The 12575-nt window shown below is 42.6% G+C and overlaps 1 protein-coding gene across 1 annotated transcript; it reads left to right on the top strand.

Annotated features, from left to right (window-relative positions):
- The first annotated feature begins 8347 nt into the window (after positions 1-8347).
- LOC137360160 (scavenger receptor cysteine-rich type 1 protein M130-like) lies at positions 8348-12335 on the top strand. Its single transcript, XM_068025709.1, has 4 exons — positions 8348-8405; positions 10365-10679; positions 11792-11830; positions 12169-12335. Exons 1-4 carry the CDS (start codon positions 8381-8383, stop codon positions 12333-12335), a joined length of 546 nt encoding a protein of 181 aa, XP_067881810.1. The 5' UTR covers positions 8348-8380.
- Positions 12336-12575: the final 240 nt, after the last annotated feature.

The raw sequence follows: 12575 nt of genomic DNA, 5'->3' as shown, positions 1-12575 counted from the left end.
CACAGTCACTTAATCTATTTTTTTCTTGTTGCAAATTTATGCTTAAAATGTGCATGATTACAATATCGTTGATTTTTTTTTCAATGGCAATATTGAGTATGTCAATTATATACGGCTTACTATCCAGTCATCTAAATCATTAATAAATAGTGGAAGTTCCTGTGGGACGGCGCTATCACATCCTGCTAGTTAGATGATCTGCCCATTATCCCTGCTGTCTGTCTCCTGCCACTTAGCTCACGTCCTATGTAGTCAATAATTTGCCCTACATCCTATGAGCTGCAATTTCAGCCAACAATCGGTTATGAGGGATTTTGTTGTTTGCTTTCTGGAAGTCCATCTGAATAACATCCATTGAGGTTCCCCTGTCCTCCACAAAACAATTGATCAGGTTCATCAGGCATGATCTACCTTTTACAAATGCATGTTGCCTCTCTCTGATTGGCTGTAACTTTTCAAGGTGATCAGACACTCCATCTTTAAATGTACACTCTAGTAATTTCCTGACAACAGCTGTTAGGTGAACCAATCTATAATTCCCTCGATTCCCTCGCTAACCTTCTTTAAATAGCAGTGTGACAATTGCAACTTTCTAATTACTGTCTCAGCAGTTTGCTATCAATCATTAACAAAGTGATGGAAGGTGTTGTTTACAGCGCTATCAAGCAGTACTTACCAATAAACTACTCACTGATGCTTAGTTTGGGTTTGTCGGACCACTCAGCTTTAGGCCTCATTGCACCCTTTGTCCAAAAATGGAAAAAAGAGCTGAATTCCAGAGGTTAGATGAAAGTGACTGTCCTCGACGTCAAGGCAGCTTTTGGTCAACTGTGGCAACAAGGAACCTTAAGAAAAGTGACGTCCACGTCCATACTGATGCAAAGTAATTATGTATAATTCCCGCCATTTCCTTATTTTCATTTATAATATCACCATTGTCATTTTAATGAGGCTACATTGCTCTTACTTACAACCTATTTTAGAAGTTATTGTAAAAGTATTGTAGCTCTTGCGATCTATTTTGTCACCCTTTGCTATTCTTTGTACATCTGCCATTCACGAGAATCTGGGCTCTTTTCCCTATTTTTCCATGTTTTTGTTTTCTTTTATACTTATGATGTTACTGTGTCTTGCACACCAGTCCATAATAGATGAGGTGAGTTTGGAATTGGACCATTCAATGCGGTGGTCATTGAGTTGAGCTTACTTGACGATGGCAGGCTTGTCTCATTCATTGCATCAGGGAAGCTATGGAGATCTATAAACACCACAACGTCCCCCTAACAGTGGCCTGCTCCTCAGTGGATATCTGATTGTCTCTCCTCAAGAGACACACCATCCCCTGCTCTGCAGCCAACATACCACGACCAGAACAACAGTATGGATTGACCTGCCACGATACACTGTAGCTGACCAAACAGCAGCAAGCACAATGACATGTACCGACCTTTCACGGAATATAATTAACAGACCAATAGCAGCCAGAACAAGAACATGTAATAACCTAAGATCCTGTCCATATTCCCATTCTCCACGACATATAAACCGATCGCTTCCACCAGTTCCACTTGTTTCTCCAGACAATGGACAGAGTACACTGCCCAAAACGTCGAGGTCTGCCAGTATTTCTGGCAACTGTTTTGTCAAGAAAGCAACAGCTGTTTTCAGAGCAGATTCAAGTGTTGTAAAGCTGTAAAATTGTCTTACTCAAATATTGCATGTTTTAGTTTTTCCTCTCCCGGTATTGCCTATTTACGTTAGATTTCCAACTTTGCTCTACCCCCTCAGCCAGCCCCCACCAGCTTCCCTTCACCCACTTACTAGTTTAAGATTCCTGTAACAACCTTATTTATCCTTTATTCTAGGACCCTTATTCCAACCCATTTCAGGTGAAGCGCATTCCAACAGAACAGTTGTTTAATATCCCAGTATAAGTGGTGGGTACCATGAAAAGTAACACCTCTTTCCAAAATCAACACCTTCAACCACGTGTTGACCTCCCTAATCCCCCACCCCACCCCCCCCCCCCCACACCCCATTCAAATGTGCAAGCGGCTTGTATAATAATCCAGAGATTATAATCCTTGAGATCTTCTTTTATAGTTCAGCACCAGGTACTCTCTGAAAAGAAACTCTTGCCTTTTCTTTCCTCTGCTGTTGGTCCTTGCATGGTCCACAACGACTGGATATTTCCCCTGCATTCTCGCAATCTGATTTGAGATAACCCTCACTTCGCACAAGTTGGGCAAATACTGTTTGGGACTCCTAAAACCCTAATGATTGAACTACTTAAAAGTATCACATTATGCTCCACTCCTCCACCTTTTGCACAGCCTCCTGTTCCAACGTATCCCGGTCAACATTCTGGCTGCCCTTCTGACAGTCTTCATCCTTATCCTCACAAATAGCCAGTACATTGTTCCTGTTGGATAGATTCATTTTCTGCATATCCTCGTTCACCAACAAATCTGGATTTCCATTGCTGTGCACTATAAACTGCAACAGCCTCATTCTGACCCTGCACCTCTCTACAAGATGTGACTAAAATCTGCAGCAAACTGTCCAATACTCCTTTTGCTGCTGTATGTTTTGGAGTATCTCCAATTCCCACTCCAGCTCTATGACCCTGTGCCAGAGAGTTTCCAGGTGGAGACATCTACTATGGACATGCTCCCTCGGGATAATTCCGTTATCCACAAAGTCCTATATCCAGAAAAAAATAACTGCTCTGCGAGAACATAGGCTGTCTTTATTTAAAAGGTAAAAATATGTGCAGATGCATTTTAGCTTTAAAGCTATTTTACTGGTTAGCTAACGCCGAAACACTAAGCACTCACCAATTAACTTAGTACTTATTTGCAAATTATCCACGTCCCCTCATACTCTGACCTGACAACTGCTTCCCCCCTATTTGTCTGGTCTCTGCCTCTCTGCTGCTGCTGGCCGTGGCGCCCTGTTAAATCGGTGACTCCACTCACTTACTGAAGCTTAACAGACAAAAGAAAGCACCTCCTTATAAACCCACGCCCTCTGCCACTTAGAAGGACAAGGACAGCAGATGGATGGTAGAAGCACCATTTGCAGGTTCCCCTCCAAGCCGCACACCATCCTGATTTGGAACTATATCAACGTTTCATCACCGTAGCTGGGTCAAATCCTGGAACTCCCTTCCGAACAGCACTGTGGGTGTACTGAGAGCGCATGCACTGCAGCAGTACAAGAAGGCGGCTCAGCACCATCGTTGCAAGGGCAATTCGGGTTGGGTAATAAATGCTGGCCGAGCCAAAAACCTCCACTCCCTGTGAACGAATGAAAAAAAAAACTCCTTTTCCCCCTGTACACCGAATTCTTACTCTGAGCAAACTCTAACTTCCCACTATTTTCATAATGTATTCAGTTAACATTGCAATCTGTGGTAACACTCTGCCTTACTAGAAGACTAAAAATAGAAACACAGAAAATAGGACTAGGAGTTGGCATAGGCCAGTCGGCCCTTCGGGCCTGCCAAGCCATTAAAAAAACATGTTTGATCATCAAAATCATTACCCTGTTTCGTTTCGTCCCCATACCCCTTGATCCCTTTGGCATTAAGAAGGATATCCATCTCCTTCTTGAAAATATGTAATTGTTTGGCCTCCCCTGCCTTCTGCGGTAGAGAATTCCGCAGGTTCACCACCCACTGAGTGAAGACATTTCTCCTCATCTCGGTTCTAAATAGCACACCCCATATCCTGAGACTGTGACACCTGGTTCTGGACTCTCCAGCCATCGGGAACATCTTCCCTGCATCGAGCCTGCCTCGTCCTGTTCGAATATTATAGGTTTCTATGTGGCTCTATCTCGTTCTTCTAAACTCTAGTGAATATAGGCCCAGTGGACCCAATCTCTCCTCATACGTAAATCCTGCCATCCTAGAAACCAGCCTAGTAAATCTTCTTTGCACTCTGTCCATGGCAAGGGCATCCTTTCTCAGATAAGGAGACCAAAACTGCACACAGTACTCCAGATGTGGTCTCACCAAGGCCCTGAAGTAAGACATCCCTGTTCCTGCACTCAAACCCACTTGCAATGAAGTCTAATGTTATATGCCTTTGCAGGCTCATTCAAGTTGCAACAGTTTAGACCGTTTCCAGCTGACAGTAATTACCCCAGATCGGACAATCACAGCTGATTGACTGCTTACTGCGAACTTGACTTGCACGATTAACTGCTAACATAAACTGCCTTGCAGCTTTTTTATATTACAAGTTAAATTCTAAATGTTAAGGCTAGATTTCAGTCTTACACACTAATTACCAAATTCTACACTTCCCACTCTGTTTATAACACATGCAGCTAAAGGTACACACAATGCCTAAAACCTTTGACTTAACTCGACCGACCTCAGAACTTGCAGAAGAACATTGCCCAGGCAATCAATTTCAGTTCAAGAAGAAGGTTCTGACAACGGTTTCAATGGCAAATAAGTTTGAACAATAACTGCCAGAGATGTCCACATCCCTCATGAAGAAAAGCAGCTCCTAAATGGCCTTGTTTTGTATTTGTTCTCCTGATCGTCTCTAGCGCATCTATCAAACCCCTTAAACATTTTATACACGTCAACTCGATAAGGTCTAATCATTCTAAACGCAATCTACTGTAAACAAAGTTTATGCAACTTGTCTTCATAATGTAATGCTTTAAGCATTGTTGTCATTCCAGTGACTCTGTCCAGCACCACCTCCAAAGCCAATGGTTTTGTGAAGTGCGTCCACAAAAGCGACAACAGATACAACAGAAACATCACATCCTTCTGAGTTTTATATTCCAAGCACCAAGAGATAAAGACCAAGAATTGATCAGCGTTTGAAAGAAGAATTGTTAACTTTTGAGTATTCAGCAAACTTCTTAAAGAGGTCCTGTAGTAATATTTGTGAGGAAAGGACACAGACCTGAAACATAACTCTCTTGTTCTTGCCACAGTTGCTGCTAGCCCTGCTCAGTATTTCCAGCATTTTCTATTTCATTTCAGATCTCCAACAGCCGCAGTATTTTACTTTTGTGTTGCTGTAGTAATTCTAATTGCAATTTGATAGATAATTTGTGTAAAGTATGGCTGGATAATCGTGTAGATAAAATTCTACTTTTTTTTTTTTTACCCATTTTCTATTTTGCTGTTTCTGTGCAGAGGATGATTTAGAAATTATTTGGATTTGTATTTGTTTCCAATGCAGGGAAACCTGAACCTCGATTGGTTGGTGGGATGAACAGATGCTCCGGCCGGGTGGAGGTGCTACATGGAGACCAGTGGGGGACGCTGTGTGACCTTTACTTTGATATGGAAGACGCCAACGTGGTCTGTGAGCACCTGCAGTGTGGGACAGTAAACTCAATCCCGGGAGGAGCTCACTTTGGGAAGGGAACTGGTCCAGTGTGGAAGGAAAATTTCAGGTGTCGGGGGAACGAGACGCGATTGTGGGATTGTCCTGTTTCATCCTGGGAACAGTTTAGCTTCTCACATGAAAACGATGCAAGTGTCATCTGTACGGGTGAGTCATCTCAGTCAATTGAACTAAAATACACCAACTGTTCTGCTGTCAAGCATCATTGACTATTTCCACAGGTCGCTGATTCACTAGTTTTGTTAATACCATAATTCCTTTGTCAGCAAGATTCTGAGAAATGTTTCCGGGTGTATTGGTCTGAATTAAATTACAAATGAATCAAATCTTCACTCCAGTAAACATTTAATACATACAATGACTAGTTGTTAGTACTTGTCGTCATATAATATCTATTTCCGGGTAAATCTGGGGTATTATTGAAGGGCTTTCGAATCAGCAAGATGCTCCCAGGACCACTGCCATGGAATGGAAATGTTGCTCGAGCACTGAAACTGTTATCAATGTAGGCAGTTGAAATATGAATGATCATGGAATTCTCTGCAAAGATCATCTGTTTAATAGAAAACACTGTGAACTTGATGCCAGATAAATAGTGTGAGCTTTATTTTAATTTCCGTTGCACCAAGTGCAATTAAATGATAGTGAATGACGAAATTCGTTATTTCACCAATGTGCTATGTCTTTGATTATTTCACAAACTTGATGTAAATTGCAATTCTCCCAGTTTCCAGGATTACATTTATCTCTCAGCCAGCACTCTCATATAACAGGTTATCTGCTCAGTTATCTGATCACTGTATGTGGGACATTGCTCAATGCAAAAGTGTTCCCACGTTTCACAATTTAAAATATAGGTAATAAAAACAGTAAGAGCTGGAAATACTCAGAAGTTCTGGCAGCATGTATGGTGAGAGAAACCGTATCAACCTTTCAGTTTGCGGATCTTTCATCAGAACTTACAGACTTAACATGTTTTAAAGAAAGGGGGAAACAAAGAAAGAACGAAATGAACAGTCTGTGATATGGTGAAAGACTGGAGAGATTAAATGGTAAAAGGGACAATGCAAAGCAAAAGTATGTTGGAATACGTCAAGTGAAAAGCACATTTTATGTGGAGGTACAAATTGGAAGGCAAGATCTCGTCCAAAACAGAAAAAAGGGGAGGGAATCTGATCTGAAATTTCTGAACTCTGTGTTCATTCCAAAATGGTGCAGAGAGTCTCGTGGAAAGAAGAAGTGCTGTTTCTCAAACTTCTGTTATCCTGTATTGGAACTGTGCAGGAGAAAGAGGAGGGAGAGGTCAGAGTGGGAGTGGAGTATACAATGAAAATGGCAGGCAACTGGAAGCTAAAGGTAAAGCTTCCAGACTGAGCAATGGTATTCTGCAAAGTAATCACTCATCTCTGTTTGGTCTGCCAATGTAAATGAGACGGCATCATGATCAGTCAATACAGTAAATGCAGAGTACAAAATAGAAAGCAGGACAGTTAAATCGTTGTTTCACTTGGAAGCGGTATTTGGGGGCTTCGATGCAGCGAAAGGTGGAGGTAACAGTGCGGTGTTTGCATCTTCTGCACTTTCATGGGGAGGTCCTGTGGGAAGGGGTGTTGAGAATGATTGAAGAGAGCATTAGGGTGCCACAAAGCGAATGGACCATTCAGAATGTTAAAAGTGGAGCGAAGGGGAAGATGTGTTTGGTAGTGGCATCAAATTAAAGGTGGCGGAAATGGTCGAATATGATCGATTGAATATGAAAGCTGATGGAGTGGAAGATGAGGAGAAGCAGAATCCTATCATGGTTCTGGGAGGAGGAAAGGGTGAAAGCAGAAGTTTGGGAAATGGAATATGCGTGCTTGAGGGCCCTGTCAACCATGGTGGGTGGATGAGGAGGTGAGGAGAGTCCTCGGTTGAGGGAAAGGGAAGACATATCTGGAAGCACTGGTATGGAAGGTTGCATCCGCAGACAGATACAATGCAGATGGAGAAAGTGGAAGAATGTGATAGAGTCATTAGAGGAATCGTGGTGTGAGGAATCATAGACAAGGTAACTGTGAGAGTCACTGGGCTTACTCTTTATATTGGTTAATAGTCTATCCCCAGAATCAGAGACAGATGTTGTGGAAGGGAACGGAAGAGATGAAGATGGACTATGTGAAGATGAGGAAGAAAAATTGGAAGAAACATTGATGATATTTTCAAGTACAGGGCAAGATCAGGAAATATCAGTTCATGTAGACAGGAGAACGACCTTCAGTCCCTCGGGTCAGCATATATTGCATTAGTGACTACAATTCAAAAGTACTTCATTGCCTGTGAAGCGATTTGAGACGTCATCGGAAGCATTGTCTCAAATTAAACTTGTCTGTTTCCCTCCATATGGGAGAAAGGGAACTGTCATCTGTCAGGAGCCATTTAAAGCCCCTGGTCCATCCTTCGGTCTCATCACTTATCAATAGCCGGTATGTGCCGCGCTCACCCCCAGTTCATTTTACCCCTTTTCCCCAGTTTAGCCAGCGGAAGCTACTCGGTATGTCTCTAAAAATGTTTTTACTGAGAAAAGGTAATGGTGAAGAACATCTTCCGACAAGCCTTCTGAATAATGATGACAGAAATCGTAACCATTAAAATTAATAATTTTTCTGGTGGCAGTAAATTATGAGATATTTTGCTTCAGTTTCACCATTCTCAATGTGTTTCATATTGTAGATGAAAATTGGTCACTAAAGCTGACTAACGGGGGAAGCTGGTGTGATGGGCGAGTGGAGATTTACTACACCGGCAGCTGGGTGAGATTGCAGGACAGACACTGGACCCTAAATGATGCCAACGTGGTCTGTACACAGCTGGGCTGCGGTGAAGCGACAGCCACTTATAACTATTCAAAGGACGGAAAGAGTGAAGGACCCGTCTGGGTGAATGCTGTCCAGTGTGAAGGAAACGAATTGCAGCTCCAGAACTGCAGCTTATTCACATTGAATTCGTCTCTCACTGACAGTATGGATGTTGGGGTCCTGTGTTCAGGTAAACAAATTCTTCACTGCTTTTACAATAACAAAGAAGTGAAATGTCTAATCTGCTGAGAAAAGTGATAATATAGGTTACTTGTTGCTGGTTGTCTCAAACCAGTAATTTCACTCGAGGGGAAGGGGTGAGGATGGGTGACGGGTGGGGAGCTGGGGCTGGATGGTGGTAGTGTGCAGAGAGAGAGGACACGGACACAATGAAGCAACAAGATGTTTTTTATAACAGAACTTTCATTTAACACATACATCACAAGGAGTTTAACAGGAATGTAATCGGCAGAAAACTGACACAGAGCAAAACAAAGAGATGTTAGAGTGGGTGACTAAATTCTTAGTCGAAAGACTGGATTTGAAGAGCTGGAGACACAGAAATGTTTCGCAGGAAAATTCTGATCTGTGGGGGTCAGATGGCAAAGACAAGACTGAAAGTTGTGGGCAATGGAAGTGGGTGATGTGCAAGAAGCTGGATTCAGAGAAATGCAGAGCTCTTGAAATGATTCAGGCTGCAGGCGGTTATACTGATGGCAGGGGGAGAGCATGAAGGTGTCTGAACATGAAGATCATAATGGAAAACACGAGGCATTGGCGTATGGGAAACCAGCGAGTGCAGTGGCGCTCCTGAGAAAGGCTTCATGTAGGAGAAGCAACAATGCTTTGGATGAGCTGATGTTTCTGGAGGGTGCAGGATGGGTAATCGCCCAGGAGAACATTGAAATATTCGGTTTTACAGGCAACAAAGCATGGGTGAGCATTTCGGCAGCAGATGGGCTGAGGCAGGAAGGGAGGTGAATGATGATGGAGGTGAAAGATAACGGCCTTGTGATAAATAGAATATGGAATTGGACTCTCAGCTCTGCTATCCAATCCAGCGTCGAGCTTGCAATCAGTTCCATTGTACAGTATGTAAGTGGAGGTAGCTGTGTGGGAGTTGTTCTGGTGTAAGTTTCATTAGACTGTGTATAAAAGTAGACAGATGTTTTGGACTTGCGCTTGAAAGTTCCATTGTGCAGCATGAAAATGCAGGCATATGTTCTGGGGATGTTGTATTATGCAGAATGTAAGTGTGGACAGATGTTTTGGGGTTGTTCCAATGAACATTTATTTACATATGCCAGAGTGGAACTTACAACATATGAGATATTTAATGATTCAGTTTTGATACCGATTGGTTGGACTAAGTATTTTCTTCAGAAACAGTGGAAATCTTGGCCTCACAGCTCCTGTCTTTGCAATCGGCTCCAGTCTGACAGCTCCCAGTTCTGGCTTCTTGAGCATTCCTGATTTTAATTGCGCACCATTGGCGGCTGTGCTTGAAACTGCAAAGGTCACACGCTCTCGAATTACTTGCTTAAATCTCTTTGCCTGTCAACCTATCTTTCCTGCTTTAAGATGCTCCATAAAACTAACTCTTTGACTTAGCGTTTGGTCATCTGAACTAATTTAGTCTTAGGTGCTTTGTGTTAAAATTGCTTTGATATCACTCCTGTATCGCGCCTTGGAATCTTTGATTACGTTAATGGCGCTAGATCAATGCAACTCACTTGTTAGTCAAGATAAAGGAAAGAGGAGATGGCAGTGAACGTCTGACCAAGATAACAAATAAGGGTAACATACATGGACAAGGAACAGATACAGTTAGATAACATGAGTATAAATTGACAGTTAATCACGTGACTGCTTGCCTGACAACAACGGACACAAGCATTCAAAACATACACGGTAAACTGAAGACCATAACTTGTCAAAGCCAGATCTAGTAGGACATCTGAAATATTTCTGTTCTTTATATTCTATGTAATAAGTAAGTGCAAACACATATTCTGCTGGATAGTTTCATTTACCTGTCAAAGGTGCATTTAACATTTTTGATTTATCTGGTGATGGGACAATGAGTTGGACTGAGTGATGAGGTGAATGTGTATTGAACTTATAATCCTCATGTACTGTTGTCCAACAGACCACGTGCAGTTAAGGCTGTCCGGCGGTGGAAGCCCATGTACTGGCCGAGTGGAGATTTATTACAATCGTACATGGGGCTCAGTTTGTGCTGATTCCTGGGATCTGGCGGACGCTGACGTGGTTTGCAAACAGCTGGGTTGTGGAAAGGCATTGGACATGTCACTTACTGCATCTTGTGGACCAGACTCAGGGCCAGTTTGGTTGGATGAACTGAACTGTTCCGGTAACGAATCATTTCTCTGGGAATGTCCCTCAGCATCGTGGGATAACCACGACTGTTCTCATGAAGAAGATGTGAGGATCATGTGTTCAGGTAAGGGTGCTTCCATATGCCCATTTTGCGTAGTGTTGCGCACGTGGCTTCACAGGGAAGATATTACATCGAATTACATACAATGTACAGCACAGAATCTGGCCATTCGGTCTAACTGTTCAATTTGGTGTTCATGTTGCCCACGACTGTAGCCCACTTTACTGCATCTAACCCTCTTTGCATGTCCTCCTACTTTTTTCTCCCTCATGTACCTACTCACCTTTCCTTAAAGACATCAGTGCTATTCAACTCAACAATTGTATGTGTAAAATACAAAATCTGCTGAACTTCTTATGAGATTTATTCATGATTTTCCTATATTCATGATCACTACCTTCGGTCTCTGTCACTTTATGAGTGATTAGTGCCTCTGTATCACGATATCTCTTTGCTTCTCTACATCATTTTCACTCTTATTTTACAAGAAATACGTGGCCTCTTTATTCTTCCTACCAACACTCAGCACCACAGACTTATCTGTATTAAAACTAATTTGATAATTGTATGCCCATTCGGCCCATTTAGTCATGTCTTCCCGTATTTTGTCTCAGTCTTCCTTAGTGTTAACTGTATCCCCAAATTGCTGTCATCTTAAATTTTGAAATTATGTCTCCCATGCCAAAGCCCAAACCGTTTATGTAAATGTTGAGCAGCAGTGAATCCAGCCCTGTGGAACACCACTTCCCGCATTCTGCCATTCTGGGTTACCACTTTTAACCCTGATGACGTGCTTTGTAGCTAGTTTTCTACCATTCTTCCACTGATCTCTTGACTCCACATGCTCTGACCCCAGTCATGATCCCACTATATGGTACCTTGTCAGAGGTACTTACGAAAAAAAGGAACTTGCATATTGCATCGACTGCAGTATCCCCGTTATCTTTCTGTAACTTCTTCAAAGAATTCAATAAAATTGTTTCTCCTTCTGTTGTGAATTCCGTGTTCATTATTTTTTATTACATTATGGGCTGTCGGTGTTTTTCCATCAATTTTCTGAAATAGTTACCCGCAATCAGTGAACAAAACCGATGGAGCAAGTGTTGAGCTGTGCAGTATGAACACACAACGAGTTATCAATCTCACCATCTGGATATTTCTTGTGTCACTGACAGAGCACAAAGAGCTGCGGCTGGTGAATGGGAAGCATCGCTGTGAGGGGAGAGTGGAAGTGTTCTACAATGGCACCTGGGGAACAGTGTGCTCAGATACATTTGATGGACCTGATGCAGAAGTGATCTGCAAACAATTACAGTGTGGTCCCCTCAGTTCCATCGATTATTACACTCAGTCATTCGGAGAAGGATCCGGACCCATTTGGCTCGATGGGATGGAGTGTATTTCACACGAATCGCTCCTTTGGCAGTGTCAAACAGAACCGTGGGGCAAACACAACTGTGAACACAGAGAGGATGCTGGTGTTGTTTGTTCAGGTAACACAACAAACCTCTCAATGTGCGATTGTCATTTCAAACTTTTGTGTCTGATACAGTCAGCATGTTTCTCTTCTCAACAGAAGCAAAAGTAATTAAGGAGCAGCCCCACAGATCAAAGGACTGCATTCGAGAACATGACTGTAAACGTGTGCTTTCACCAGGTGCTAATTCCTCTTTATTGTATCAACTATGTGACTGGTACTCCTGTCTTATACCACATTAATAATAATCATTGATTCTTTTTGACAGACTCGGGACAATGGTTGCGCCTGTTTGGAGGTAACACCAACTGCTCCGGGAGAGTGGAGATATTGTGCAGTAACATCTGGGGCACGGTGTGTGATGACTCCTGGAATATGGCCGATGCCAATGTTGTCTGCAGAGAGCTGGGTTGTGGCCGCGCTCTATTGGCCCCAGGAGGGGCCACGTTTTTCCAGGGTGACGGTGTTATCTGGCTGGATGA

Source organism: Heterodontus francisci, unplaced genomic scaffold (assembly GCF_036365525.1).
Source record: "Heterodontus francisci isolate sHetFra1 unplaced genomic scaffold, sHetFra1.hap1 HAP1_SCAFFOLD_216, whole genome shotgun sequence".
Classification (NCBI taxonomy): Eukaryota; Metazoa; Chordata; class Chondrichthyes; order Heterodontiformes; family Heterodontidae; genus Heterodontus; species Heterodontus francisci.
The sequence above is the reverse complement of the archived record's forward strand: the minus strand, read 5'-3'. Positions and strand labels throughout refer to the sequence as shown.

Coding starts and splice junctions, on each gene's coding strand:
- LOC137360160 (XM_068025709.1), top strand. CDS start 8,381: ATGGATGTTGGGGTCCTGTGTTCAG. Junction 10,680..11,791: donor TGTGAGGATCATGTGTTCAG/GTAAGGGTGCTT, acceptor TGTCACTGACAG/AGCACAAAGAGCTGCGGCTG. Junction 11,831..12,168: donor GGTGAATGGGAAGCATCGCT/GTGAGGGGAGAG, acceptor TGTCTGATACAG/TCAGCATGTTTCTCTTCTCA.